At 37.3% G+C, this 15237-nt stretch overlaps 1 protein-coding gene across 1 annotated transcript in view; it reads left to right on the forward strand.

Annotated features, from left to right (window-relative positions):
• The window catches only part of STARD9 (StAR related lipid transfer domain containing 9), a 92356-nt gene that overhangs the window by 8377 nt on the left and 68742 nt on the right, over window positions 1-15237 (forward strand). Inside the window, exons 2-3 of the mRNA XM_058807665.1 lie at window positions 1951-2020; window positions 3315-3431. Coding sequence (XP_058663648.1) covers window positions 1951-2020; window positions 3315-3431 — 187 coding nt within the window. The remainder of the gene's footprint in view (window positions 1-1950; window positions 2021-3314; window positions 3432-15237) is intronic.

The following is a 15237-nucleotide window of genomic DNA, read 5'->3' on the forward strand; positions in this document are numbered from 1 at the left end:
AAATAACTTACAGTGGAAAGAATTTGCTTGTCAAAACATTTATAAAGTTACACATGTCCAGGATGCCAAATGCATCAGTTGCCCGTTTCTAGCTTAGGTAATCCCTGCCTGTATCCTTAGGCACTGTTCCTTGTTCATTTGTTCTTTAGGGAGCCTTATGAGACCTTGGTTCTGTGCTCAGCTCTACATAATGCAGTATTTGGTACCCAGCTGTACATAAGGCGTTTCCCTTTCTCTTGGGGTCTGACTGGGGCTCTGGTGACTGATGTGTTGAACAGCTGAGCACTCATAGCTTAACCAAAATCTCTGGGAGCTGTCCTTGTATTGTCTATGTGAGGAGTCATGTGTACATTTGTGCTACAGGAAATACCAAGTTCAGTCTGTCTCAAGGAGGGTACCTCAAAAGTCTCTTGTGAAGCAAGAGACTTCAGGGTAAAGCACTATTTCTGTCTGCAAAATGGGAACAGCTATGCTCAGAAATGTGCTTAAAACCTCTTTATGCTTGGTAAGCTCAAATGCCACAGTGATTGTCTTCATGGAAGCCTTAAGTGTCCTAAGGCAGTGTTTTGAATCTTGTTTTGAATCAGAAAGCATGGGGTAAAAACTGAGAAGTGGAGAGACCCAAAGGCAGGGGATGATGTGCTTTTGGCCACCTGAAGTCAGAGCCCACAGTGCAGGCAGATTGTAATTGATGGGGGACTAAATACTTCTGCACACATAGAAGGGAATCTGTTAAAAGTCTGGGGCCAGGAGTGAGCAGCTGTCAGCTGGGCTTCAATTTTCTAATTCTTGTTTCATCTGACCTCATGATACTGATCCAGGTGATTATCAGGAGATGTATATACATCTAACCCCAAATGACAGTGTGTCTTCATCTTGATTTTAATAAAATTTGACAAAAGTGCACTAAGGAAAAAATTGTTTTTATTTCTAAACCAATTTCTTATACCTTTACAATGATATTAGGCTTCAACAAAACCTCATCAGAAAGTGTACCACAAATATAAAAATATAGAGGAAATATAAATCATCTTTGTCTCGCTCTTAGTTTCTTAAAGTTTGAGAAATAGGACATTGACCTCTTCTTCCTCTGTTCTATCCTACTATTTATTAAAAAATCCATTATAATTATTGAGAGGGATAAGTAAGAGATAAGAGCATCCTTATCTTCAGGTAGCTATCCTGCTGTCAGCCCAGAAATAAAATGAATTTGGTTTGGGGGGGGGTTTTGTTTGGTTGGTTTGGTTTTTTTGTTTTGGGATGTTTGTTTGTTTGGTTAGTTTTGTTTTGCTTTTTCCACATCCTTTTCTCATTCTTTTCTAACGTGACCCATTTGGATGTGGAAGTTTTCTGTAGTAGTCAGTCACAGCTGATTCCAGTGACAGATTTAGACAGTTTATATGAGTGCATGGTCCTTTGCACTTGAGGAACAGTCCTGTTCATTTTTATTTCATGACAGTTCTTTGGTTTTATTGCTTGTTTGGCACTTTTTTCCCCTAAAGAGTACTTTTTGAGGACTACAACAAACACTTGGGATTAAGTGGGGAAAAATGTGGCATCTCTTGTGGCTCACAAGTCTGTGGCAGGGATCCCTACCCCACCAAGCACAGCCACTCTGCCAGTGCTCCACTCTACCTTTTTGTAAAAGCAACAACTCTTAAATAGAAATAAAATCCCAACAATGTATTTAGGAAAAACACTTCAAAGCTCTTTAATCCCCACTTATTGGGGTTTTTTTTAGCCCCCTGCTTTTGGGATACCTGAATGCAGACCTGCAAATGTTATTTTATGTCACAGCGTCTCATCTACGTATATCTGAAGTTTCTGTTTCATAGCTCTGATTTGCAATTTACTAAAGTAAACATAAGTTTATGAAGTTTAGAAATTTGAAATTCACCTTTCTGTTTCTTTGTATTTTAAATGGATTTTTAAAATGTGTTCTGTTTCCAGAGAGAGAGCAGAAGGAGGAAGAGTGATTGTAGAAGTTGATGACAAAGTGGCAAAAGTCAGAAATATAAAGGTATGCTTTTTGTTGTCTCCTCTTTCCCATACAAGAATCCTGATATCCTGATAATTTTCTCTGTTTGCTTGCCTATTGGATCATTCTAACAGAAATATTAAGGGAGAAATTTAAACTGGCACAGCCCTAGAATTATTGCAGCGAAAGTGTGGGGAAGGATTGTTTTGGTTTGGGGTTAGTTTGTGTGTTTTGGGGGAAGAAATTGAGAAGGGACATAACAGGCAGCTATCTTGTCTGTATGTTATATTTATCAAAGCCTCTGCAATGCTGTTGCATGCCATCATTCAAAGCTGTTGGTAAATTGTTTAGGAATTTTTGCATATCTTGCTGTTACTAACATCTGGATAATTTCTTTCCCTGTATCTCCTCCTTTCATATTTCCCCTCAGCGTGCAACTGATTTACATGAAATAGAGCAAGTTGTGTAAAGCTGCACTTCAGGCCTTGGTAAAAGACCAAGAGCTACAAGAATAAACTGAGTGTAACCATCATCTTCCTTGAGAGCTCTGGAGCCTGCATGCTTTTTTTCTGCTGAAGTTAGTGTGGATCTTGAGGTTCTAACAAAGTTATGAATTAGATCAAGACTACATGTATATGGTGTTAATTTTGTATCATGTTTTGACTCGTTACTCTCCTCCTTTGAGTGTTCATAAGCTTATCTGTTTTATTACCAATCACTTGGGCAAAATTATATGGAAAGATTTATACAATTCCTTTAATTTCAATAATTGTTGACTGCTGTGCTAGAAAGGCTTCTCTGTCATTGTTAGCAGCTCATAAAGGTTGAGTTTGGATTGTGCAGTCCCAGTGACAGAAGCATTAGCTTGCAACCGTGACAAAGCAAAGGGGGAAACTGGGGAAGAGATCTGCATATTTAACTATGCAGTGGTAAAATTGTTTTCTTCTTATCACTTGGGGCCTCATTTCTCTCATGTGGTTCTCTGTGAAACAGAAGAATTTCAGAGAAATATCAAAGGGTTTATAAAGCTTTCCTGCTAATACACAGAATTTATGAAGAATTTATTTAGCTGAATTATGCCTATTGTATGTGTCTTGGGGAACCTTAGCTGTAGTAAATGAACCCTTCAGTAAAAATGCTCTAGCAGGTTTGTCATGGGTTTATCCACCTCACTCTAAGCACCAAAGAAAATTAATTGAATAAAGAGGTTTAACTCTATGCCATTCCTTTTCCACAAGATGGATCCTAGATAAACTTCCCATTAAGTTGGAAAATGTATTTTTGGGCTCAGCTTCAGAGTGACTTGGTCTTTCTGTGTTTTTTCTTTCATTGTCAGGTTGACAGTAGACTTGATAGCAGTTGGGACTCTAGAGAAAAAACTGTGGCCTTCAGCTTTGACTACTGCTACTGGTCAGTTGATCCTGAGGATCCAAAGTATGCGTCTCAGGAAATGGTGAGCGATGCTTCATGTCCACATTCCCATCCCATTTTGTCCTTCATAACCATGTCTTCGGGAAGATACTGAGAATAGATAACATGAGAGATCTCCTTTTCTTCTCTGCCCCCATCTTTTTCTAATTTTGTTTGCAATACCACAGTGTTCAGGCCTCTGTGTGAGCAGGTGCAGTAGGAATGCAATACCCTTGTTTGTCAGCCAATGCACACTTTCCTTAGATATGTTACGTTTGGCAGTGATCATTAATGGTGATGATCTGAGGACTCTAGCTTGGAAATGAGATTTTTTTCAGGAGCAGGTGTCATGATCTAGTGGGAGAAAGCTCTGAAAGAAAGTAAGAGTGATTCTCTGAGAATCAACAGTAAAGTAATCACATCTTTAATGGTAGAAAACTTTACTTACACCATATTGTTCAGAGATATTTTCCTTGATAAACCCTCAGAAATCTCTTGTAACTAATGGAGAGTCCTTCTGTCTTCAGAACCAAGCTTTGGTTAATTAATAAAAAAAGAAGATTTAAGGATTTGGAATTGAAATATGATGTTATTACAACTCTGTTAATAAACAGGAAATTATTAAATCTACAAATAAATACAGCGCACAGCAAAGCTATCCAAATATGTCATTATATAAGCAAACATATTTTGGCATTAAAATCAGGTTTTACTGCTGTTTCGTCTCCCAAATTATGCAAATTTCATTTGTGTCTGTTGTGAGTACAGCTGTCCCTGAAATTTTGACCTGTATAATTGTGTTGTTTTTCACAGAAATTATGATTTAAGACTGACTTAGTCCTGTAAAATTTGTATTTCTGGTAGTGATGAGCACAGGACTGTTTTTACTTTTGGGAGTCAATTTTTGAAAAACTATCACATTTGGAAATTACCATAACTGTAGGTGAAGTTCTTGACTGTGCTTCATTTTCTTCCTGCTACAGTAGTGTGGAAGATGCTTTGTGAGCTTGGGAAGTATTTTAGTGTTTAAAAAATAAAATGGTCTTTCTGAAGTACTTGGCACTAGATAAACTTCTATTTTAGGGATTGCAAAAACCAAACATTTAAATGTTGATCTATTTGGGTTCCCCCAGCCCCTTTTATATTTTCTTGTTTGTTTTGATTTTGTGTTCATTATGAGTTTGTCACATAATACAAGTAGAAGCTTGCTTCTTAAAACTGTTAACAATATGGTGGCTTTCTAGCTGGAATGGTTTAGCAAATGAAATGCTGATAAGTCCTGCTTGCCAAGTCAGTTTTAGCCCTACTCTGTGAGAGAAATTATCAGAACTGCCAAATGGAAAATACAAATATTGGCTACAAATGTAGGTTTTTGTTCTTGTTGTTATTAAATACAAGTGTGACTGAAGAGGAATGCAAAATGCAATATAAACAGTGCAGCTTCCTTGCTGGGTTTGAGTAGCTGTTTCAGACGCTGTGGAAAACTCTGTATTATCATGCAGTACAGTTTTATCTGACAAAAACAGTGTGGGGGAAGGAACCATGAACTCCTGGGCCATAGAAAATTGAGAAATGGGCAGTAGTTTCTTTACTTGTGCCTGATGCTGACTGAAAGGACATCCAAGGCTGCTGTGTGGAGCTGCTGGGTTGCTGAGACAGATGCCTTGTGTGAGATAAGGAAAGTCAAAAGATGGACCGGTGTTTTAAAAGGCCTGGAGCCATGAGGGAATTACTTGGGCTTTTTGCCTGTCTTTGTGATTGTGGAACCAGTAAAATGTACTTCAAATGTCCTTGAGAAGAGGCTGCTGGGATACTGCAATCTTACCATGCTTTTGGGCATTTTCTGCCCTCTTACACTGCATGAAGGAATTTATTGTACCAATGCCGTGTTTGGAATCGTTGCTTCAGTGCTGAGCTGACAACAATGATGTTATCAGCAGCCAAAGGAGGTTCAGTACCACTGTCATCCTGTAAAAGCTTTCTTTCACAAGCTGACCTTGGATTACTTTTCTCTTGAAGATGTCCTGCCAATTGTTATCATATGTGATTGGTGTATTGGTTGAGGATGAAAAGTAGATAAAAGTATCTGTCTTCAGATTTGTTTTTGTAGAATGCTGTCTTTTAGTAAACTATTATTTTTTTCCTCTTGTAGATGGATGTATAAAAATCAATCCTAACAGTCCCTTCAGTTAAGGACTCTGTGACAGTGTAACAATAGTGTGAGGACTGCAAACCCTTGTGCTTTAAGTAGGATTTTAAAGATACAACTCTGCTTCTCTGAATACTTCTTACAGTTTCTTCCAGATATTAACATTGTACACTTCAGGTTCCTGTATCCTGCATTTCAGAGATGTGTGCACACAATGCATTTTATTCCCTATATACTTTGATCAAATACTTCAAAGGCACTTGTAAGAGTCTTAAGCCACATGTGTGTAAGTACTTTCAAATGTTTGGAAAATGAGTTTGGTTTCATTCTTCTGTTTATAAAGACTGTTCTTTCCCTGCCTCCTGTACTTTATTTGTATTTTCCAAAAGGGGACTACATGTTGCCCATCTTGTATGTTTTTCCCAATGTTAGTATTTTTTTGAAGTAGGGAAAGTGTTTTTTCATTTTAATTTGGGAAAGGCAGACTTTGCATACAGTAAACTGAGGAGGAACTGGACCAATGTAGTAAAATCTATAATGTTCATGTGACAGATTATATGCCTTTACTTTTATTTTTTTAATAGCACTGAAAGAAGTCCTATTAAACAGAACAAACAAAAACAACAACAAAAAACCCTACAAAAAAGTGTAATCATTCTTGAGACAGAGTGTAGATTTCCTCTGTCACAGGTTGATACAGAATTAGTTCAGTCTCACAGGGGAAAATGCTGATTGTCTGCATCTGGGCTTTACCACTTGCAAACAATGAAGTAGTTTCATCGTGTCTCCCCATATCCTTGTACTAAGGGTTTTTTGGGAAGTGATTTTGATTTGGTACAAAATCTTCTTTAGTAGAGGGGGGCATTTTGTGTGATTATTGCTTCCTTCCCACTCCCTTCCTCCCCAGATGTCTTCAGATACCTGTGTGTAGCTCAGGATTGTTTTCCAAAGACAATGTTGGAAATCCATCACTCTTTGGCCATTATATAATTATGGGACTATTCTTTCCTAGAGATTCATGACATATTTTCATTTTGCAGTAAAAATACTGTGTGATAATGTTATTTTAGTGCTATTTAGGGTTATAATTTTTATTCTTACAGGTGGAATCAGCAAGCCTGAGTCTTTCTGCTGGTTGAATGTGATAGTTATTATATAAGTGCTGTGAGATATTTATAGCTGTCTCAGAAACAAACAGCTAAGTTTAGACTTAGTAAAATTTTTGTCTGGCATAGAACAGTGTGTTTCAATCTTTTGAGCTTCCCTTGTAAAACCTAATATAGCTCTTAGTGAATGTTTCCCCAAATCTGTTGTAGCTCCACTAAACAGAGGAGAAGATTTTAAAATGTTGTGAAACTTACATAACTGCTCATTTAAATCCTACTGATTAAAAAATGTATTTCAGCTTGGGGAAAAAAATATGTTTCAGCAAGCACAATTAAGCAAAATCATAAGGGCAATTTGCAGAAGAGCAAGAAACACAGGAGCACACGCAAGCATTAAGTATTCCTGCAGCTTCAGCCCCCAGCTTCCCTGCAGGCCCGCGTCCCATCCGGGCACGGTGTGCGCTCAGTGCCCGCGGCGGGCAGAGCCACACAGGCTGTGCCAGCAGGTGTGTGCACACAGAGCTGGTGGGGGGCAACCTGCTCCTTTTGAGAACAGCACTATGTTCCATGACTAACAGGCTTTGAATGGTAGGTGTAATGAAATCCAGAGAAGTTGAAGTTCCCAGCCAGCACTGACTTCAGTGGGATCCAAAACTCTGACTGGGTTTATTGAAGTGCTTTCTTCAGCTTAGTTTTTTGTACCTTAGCGCAGCAGTTTGATGGAGATGATAGTGTTTATAAGGGAAATAATAATTTAGACTTTAGAATTTTTTCCTCAGGCTTCCTAAAGAATTAAACAAATTATATTCATATTGGCCAAAGAATTTTACACTTCTGGGCTTGACCTGATAAGTGTATTATTTTGGTTTGACACAGTATATTTGGTTTATGCTGGTGTGAATATTCCTTCAGTGTTCTTCTGAATGTTATCGTTCTCAGTAATACTGTGACTCTCAATGGCCCTTCTAAGATATATCCATAAAAGCCCTTGACCAAAAAGGCTGTGACCAAACAGAGAGATAACTGTCTTTGAGGTAAATCTAAGAAACATAAGAGTGCACAGAGGCTAAATAGCTGAGTGCTTACAAGAGTGATACTCTTGCATATTTTTCCCTGAAGGAATGCGTTGTCTTGTTCGAAGAGAAGCATCTGCCTATCAAAGAAAAAAAATCAAAACTATTGTTTTCAAGATTTTGTTATGGATTTCCCTGTATGTAGGGGTTCCATGTGAAGAGTATTACCTTAAAAAATCAGGATGGTTTATAGTAAGAAAGCAGTAAGAGTATGAAAACAAATCTTATTGCAAATCTAGTAACTGCTCATAACTTCTTGACCTTCTCACCCTACACCTTCCTATTCTTCAGCAGTTGTTTACTAATGTAAGTGAAAGAATAACTTTGATCCTTTTTTTGGGTGCACTTCCACTGTGCATTTGAACCACTGAGAATTTTACAAGATTGTTCAAAAGACAGACCTGTTCAATTAAAGGCTGTTTATTTCTAAACTTTATATAGCAAGTAATACAGGCTCTGTGCCTGTCTGTCCATTCCACATTTGTAGCTAAGAAGAGCTCCTTTATCTTCAAATATGTTATGTAATTATTCCTGTCTTTATAAGTACTTTAATTACTTATAAATTACTCTTTGCTCTGAAGGCAGAAATGGGGATTACTGATGGCTCATGTGATAGAATGAGTCCTGTGAAGAGTTTTTCATTTCTTGTTTGTTTAAAAAGTATCCTAAGTGCTTTCCATCATGTCTGCCTTCGCAGCATAACTGGGTTTTATACCATTTCCAGGTACAAAAAGTAGCTGGGGAAAGGGGCTGACAGGCCCTTTTTCTTAGTTGCTTGTCAAAGCGTAGCTGGAAAGTGAATAAAGAAACAGATGTTTAGGATGCAAGGTTTCCAATATGGCACTAGGCTTTTGGCTTTTTTTCCCCCCCAAGGGATTTGTTTACTTGTTTTGCATGTTCAACTGCAAAAGCTTAGAAAAGTTACACAACAGTATTGTTCAGAAGGAAAATATTGCAACATACTTTCCAACTCTTCATCAAACTAAGTCACTGTATTCCTTCCTTTTTTTCCTAAAGTGCAAACAAAGTCATGTGCTGAACAACTTTACCTGAGAGACCATTCCTCACTAAGCTGAGTTTGTGACACCTCCGTGCCTCTGTGCATTCCCTGCAAGATTAAAATTTTAAATTATCTTGTAAATGATCAGGACAAAATCAAAATCTGTTATCTGTCATATGAGACTAATTATAAAAAATACAATACAATTAACTTTTAATTTAGATACCTTGAAAAATTATTCCAGTTTTTTCTCTCTCTGTCCTGTTCCCTTCCTTGTCTTGTAAAAGAAGGGAGAAAGAGAAGGCAGCAGCAGCTGTGGGTGTAAAATGGCATTTTTGCACGAAATATTTGAAAAGCAGTGAGCATTCCATCCACAAGATTTTTTTTTTCTTCAATCCAGAGTGAGAGAGAAGTGAAAAGGAGAATGTGCTATAAGAAAAAGGCTTTTTGTGCAATAATTGGATCCGTACATAGCAGATTATGATGGAGGCAGGGAAGCGCCATGAGTGCTTGTTATAGATCTTCTGCCAGCAGCACAGCTGCTGTGTTCAGTTTGTGATCAAATAAGGTCATTCTTTCTGACTATACCAAGACTTTTTTGCTGAAAACTTCTCTGGGAACTATTGGGAATAATTGCAAACTTCAAAGCGTGCTTTGTTGGAAGACAAAAAGAATGAAGTTGATTTTCAATTTATTGAGGCATTGAATTAATTGATAGAAATAGTTGTATAGCTGTATACATTCACAGGCAACTGTGGCCTAATGCAGATACAGTTCAAATATGAAGCCAAAACAAGAGTACACAAGAAAGGATTAAGCTGAGGGAAAACAGTAAACTATTTAACAAACAATGAAATGAGACATTTCTAATGCTCATGCTCAGTGATTGTTTCCCTGTTAGGCACTGACCATTGCTTACTAGATACACAGAGCACATTCTTTACAGTAGGCACTCAGTATAGCTCACAAAATACTATTGAAAGGATCTGTGCCTTCAACAACTTAAAAGAAAAAAAGAATCAAGTTCTTTGGGAGGTCAGGTGTTGTGCATGTTTGCAGTGAGCCGGCACATGAGCAGTCTGAATTACTTCTACAAATCTTGTGATTCTTGCGTGTTTAGAAGTAAAACCAAGAACTTGTATAATGATTTGCAAACTTTCTGAAGTCACCAGTAAAGTATGCTTATTTAGATGGATGATATTTTTTATCTTTTTAAATTAAGTGGTTAAGATGTGAGATACAGATATTTTTAAGAAAAAAATCTTCTATATAGATAAGCTGTATGTGGATGTTGATTGTTCTTACTTGCAGATGGGCATTCACAGTTTAAATTCCTCTATGTAATCAGACCACAGTTTGTCTTCCATGTTCATAAAATAGTGGCTTTTTTTCCTCCTTATTTTAATCTAAGGACTATTCTATACTCTTTCTGTTTTGCAAGGAGGTTCCCTTGTTCGTATGTAAGAATTTCCACACCATGGCTACTCACAGAAGGGAAGGTCATATTCATGGTACTTCCAAGGCTGCAGATTGATCCTAGATTAGTCTTTAACTTGGAGTGGTTTTTCTCCAGTCTTATCAATGCTCTGTGAATAACTTTGGTTAGACTTGTTTTTTGGGAGCTGAAATTACTGAAAAATTAGTCTGAACTTCAGCTAACTCTCCAAGATCATGTAGGTCTGTGAGTTCTGTAGTCAGTGGATAGAAGGATGTTGATAGACTTTTGCAGGGAGACTGGTCCAGGTTTGGAGATTTTTATTCTCTGGGTGTGAGGTTTTATTTTCTTTTAGTGAGCAGCCGCCTTCTGAAAGATTTTGTTGGACAGAACTGTGCTAGCATTGGATAGTGAGATATATTATTGCAACACCTGTGATTGAGTTCCACACAGCCTATTTGTTTATCTCTGAAAATGAGCCATGTTTCTGACATGTTGGAGGCATGAGACTGGACTTGCATGCATAAGTAGCTGAAGTCTGATAAACCTAAACAATATGCATGTGTCCAGTGTCACTGTTTATTAAAGTGTCTGGTATGATCAGCAGTAGTTTCTTTATATTATAGCAAAAAGCATCTCTTCCCTTTTGTGTAAATTTGTGCTCACTTTATCTAGCTTCAATTGTAGCTGACTTTTACATTTTTCTATTAACTAAGATGATATGCATCAGGGAGATATGTGTGTGTGGCCTTGAACACAAACTGAATGAATCATCATTTTGGCTGTATCTGAGCACCTGCATGTTGACTCCCTATTCAGCTTCATTTTTAATTTTTAATCACCAAAAAAGCATGCCCTTGAGAACTTCTATGTGAAAAGCAAAATTAACAGCTCCATTCACTTGTGGCTTTTCTGACAAATTTCTTACTTTGTGAATGGCAGTTCCTTTATGTTGTGTAAGACAGAGTGAAGATGAATAAAATGAATTCAGTCTAGAAATGCTTACCAGTAGCCCCAGCACATCAAACTCGAAATTCTGAGTGTCAGTTTGGGTTTCCTCATCCTCAGATGTACACACCAGTATGGGTAAGTTCTCACTCTTTATAACTTCAGTGTTACAATGTTAGGACATTCTCATCTGAAGGAGGGGAGATGATGTTCTATATTTTAGAGTCGCAATTGTATTTTGAGGGATGTCTACCAAATTACATCACTGTCACATTAAATAGTTGATTAATAAGTTTTGGAGTGGACCATTTCAATCAGTTCTTGTTGGATAGGTCTTATTCCTGAGATGCTGAATGGTAACAAATATTTTCCTCAATTGATTGGTGGTTTCTTCATGCGTACCCATAAGGATTGATTGCTTTCAAAATTACACCTAATAATGTTAAAATAGATCTCAGCTTCTGTTCTACTGTTATGGCAAGTGTTTTCCATTTTCAGCCATCCCCTTCGTGCACACACACATGTGCCTAAGAGTGTGTACATGGATTGTACCATCAGTAGTTAGTGCTTTTATGGTGTTGCTGGCAGGTTTTCTAGTGAAGAGTCAAGTCTCTCTAAAGAGTATGCACCTCATCCCACCCCATGTAACAGACCAACAAATAAAACACCAGGTCTGAACAATTAATCTAACAAAGTGTGAGGATCCAGACCAGAATTAATTAACAAGGTCAATATTTTTGTATTTATGGATTTTTATTTTTTTAGGATTTCATAGATAAAGGTGGATAAGGGAAGCCTTCTCTAGTTAGCATTGGAGAACTGGAAAGAGAAAATGGTAGGGAATTTTTTTATTTGATGTAAAGTAGGCATATTTCAGGGAAGTTTATATTTGTCAGTTTCACATGTAATTTTGAAGAGCTGTCTGCATCTCTGGACTTTGTTTCATTTGGAATATGACTAGGTGGGAGAGCCCAAATGACCAAATTTCTTATAGCTGTTTTGAAGTAGGAGAAAAGATTGAATCATGTTAAAGATCTAGAGACAGAGTTGATAAGAATTTATCATTGAAGTAATGGTGGTTTTTTTCTATTCTATCACATTCAAATTCCAATCAAATGAAAGGGTTTGTGGAGCCAGTTATAATTTTGAAGTCTAAATTAATCTAATTTCTGTAATGATTGCGAAATGCTTTAGTCCACAACTTGAGGCTGTCACTTGTTATTGTTTGGGGGTTTTTTGACAGCTAACACTGCTGTATCTCTTTGTTATTTTTAATGTGTCTCATAGCTCTAAACTTGGAAATTGAAACTGAATTTCCAATTCATATTCAGAAAATTAGCAACTGTTTTGATTTTTGAGTGGAAAATAAGATAATTTAAAGCCCGGGCTCAGGTAGCTTTTATATTTTTAACTTAAACTCAAATTCAGCAGAAACTCCAAAGAACTGTTAATGTCTTGAAGATACATTTAGTCCAAAAACAAAAATTTTGGAGGATTGAAGAAACTTGCTTTCAGCTATTCATGTTTTTCTTTACATCATTTCTGTGTGTTTGACTGTGCTCAGTACACCACAATGCTTTTATTGTCTCGCTTCCTACTGCTTGTCATTTGCATAAATTTGTTGCTTATTACAATATATGGAATGTAATCTTTTTCTATTCCATTTATTATGAATGCAAGAGGCTTTTTGCAACTGAATTTCATTGGCATGTTGAGTTGAAAGAGGAACCAAAAGAGATTAGAAGTTCATTTGATTAGAAGGTCATCTTTTGCCCCTGATTTTATCATCTAAGGGTTGATTTTAGTTTTTTTTCCTTATAGCAAACTGCAGCTGTGTGTGTACAGGCCCTCCTTGAGGCCAGGGAATATTCCATGAGCACTGCAGCTGGGTCACCCATGGCGCTAAACTGTGAGCGTGGCTCCTGGTGCTGCTTGCCCTGGGACAGCTGCTACTGCTTGCAATGGTTTGGAGGCACAGCCCAGGAACTGGCAGGGACCAGAGGTTTTCCTGTGGCCACCCTGCCTTGCAGGCTGAGAGCTCTTGATAGCCTGAGCATGGGCTGTCCTGTGCCACATGGGCTGGGCATGTTTAAATTGCTGCTGATGGGAGCTGGCTGCAGAGTTGTGAGTTAGGGGTGGAGGGTTAACTATGGGGGCTGAAGTTTGCTGCATGCAGTTTGGCACCTTTTTTGCATAGCTATGCTTCATAGTGAGTATCAAGAATTTTATTTTCTTTTTTAAATATGTGGTCCACAAGATAACTAGCAGCATGTACTTTGTAATGTTTTTCTGGGGCTGATACAGTTGGGAAAGAATCTCAGAGCCTGCCTTTCTTGCAGTCAGACTCTGGTTAACAGATTAATTTCTAAAAATGAGAAAAAGGACTTGGGGAGAGAAATTATTTGATAACAGAAATAGAAGAAACAATCTTACACATAGAATAATATTATAAAAGTATGCTTTTCAAGTCAGGGTTTGACTTTTTCAAAGTGATTGAGGGACTAATAAAAAAGGGAATGTTAGAAGTGAAATGTTTTAAATTGCTGTACTGTGTGCTATTTTGACCTGTTTGGGCAGCTTTGATCAAAGCAGGCAGCCATTTTTAAAGAATTTGCAGATGCTGTGTCCTTCTTTTGCTGTGAGAGCAGAGCATACAGATCCTGAATGTAAGAAATACCCAATGCTTCTGCTGAAGTCATTACACTGAAAAGAGAGAGTCTGCACCCAATTCCCAGGGAGATGCATGGTCATCTTAAACAGCACAGCTGTTTGGAAATCACCTATTGACTTCAACACAGAGTCATTGTATTCTATAGTCTTTTGAAACAGTAACAATATTCTCTAGTATCTGAATCTCTAGCTGAATCAATGATGTGACTGTTCTCTACCTAAAAGAGAAAGTAGTGCAAGTAGAAATATAGATTAATAGGTTGGCATATTTGAGACCATCCTGAGGTTTTATGTGAATCTTTTTCTGAATCGTTTATTGTAATAAGACACTTGTATTAAAAAGGAGTTGAGACATGTAATTAAAATTTATTGATTTAACATATACTCAATACAATAAATTGTATGTTGGGGTAGAACTGACAATCAAGTTGCAACCAAAAGTGACAAAATTTATACCTCATTACAGAATATTGTATCAATAAGCTGAAAAGAATATGAAGAAGAAATCTTCAGCTAGCTAAATCCTGCAAATGCATTAATTTCCCACATTTCATTCCTTTGTAAATATGTTTTCTGAACATCCATCTGGCTCTGCTTATTGCTTGTTCATTTCTTACCCATTTAAGTATGCTGCATAGCATAAAATCCTAATCTGTAAAGGAACAATAATGCATCTTCAAGAGCTTTCAATGCTGATGAATTTCTTCATTCTGTGTCATTTTTCTGTATCACAACTTTTCATGTATTTTATTAGTTATGGAGAAAAAATTCTGGTTTTCTTATACAATCAGATATGTTCCTCTATTTTAAAAGTTTGGGGTATTTTTTTACCCCAGAAAACGTCATGTCTGAGAGGGAAAAACCAGTATTTTCTTCACAGGCAGTGCCTTGCCGTTATACTATGAATTGTTTTCTTTTTGACAGCTTGCCAAAGGGTCTTTGTTTATCTTGGTAATACCAATGATTTGGTTATTACTAGGCTTGTAATGACACACAAATATGTGACCTTAATTGAGACATGGAGATTCCCTGGTTCTGATGCCTGGGGTTTTTACTGATTTTTTTAGAAGGTCTGCATCTTTTAATTTTTGAAAATATACAGTGTTAACTTTTGCCCTGGGGGAGTATTGGGATAGTTGGGTTCTTCTAAATTTTACAAACGCTTTTTAGAAGTTTTACAGATGATATGAACCATCTTGCTTTTTTGCATTATGATAGCTAAACAAAGTATAGTATGAACTACTGAACCATCTTCATAGTGTGCCTTGCCCAGTTTTGAGGCTGGTGTGGAATGAAGTGAGCAGGGAAGAGAATGACAGTATGAAACAGAAGCTCTGTCCAACCTGAGTAATTTCCGCCCCTAGGAGAGCTGAAATAAAAGAAACTGATACTCTGCACCTTTTTTTTAGTGTAACATTTCTAGTTAGGTGAGCTGTGGCTGCTCATGGCAGCTTTGGCAGTTAATATG

This window comes from Ammospiza caudacuta, chromosome 6, assembly GCF_027887145.1.
Source record: "Ammospiza caudacuta isolate bAmmCau1 chromosome 6, bAmmCau1.pri, whole genome shotgun sequence".
Lineage (NCBI taxonomy): Eukaryota > Metazoa > Chordata > Aves > Passeriformes > Passerellidae > Ammospiza > Ammospiza caudacuta.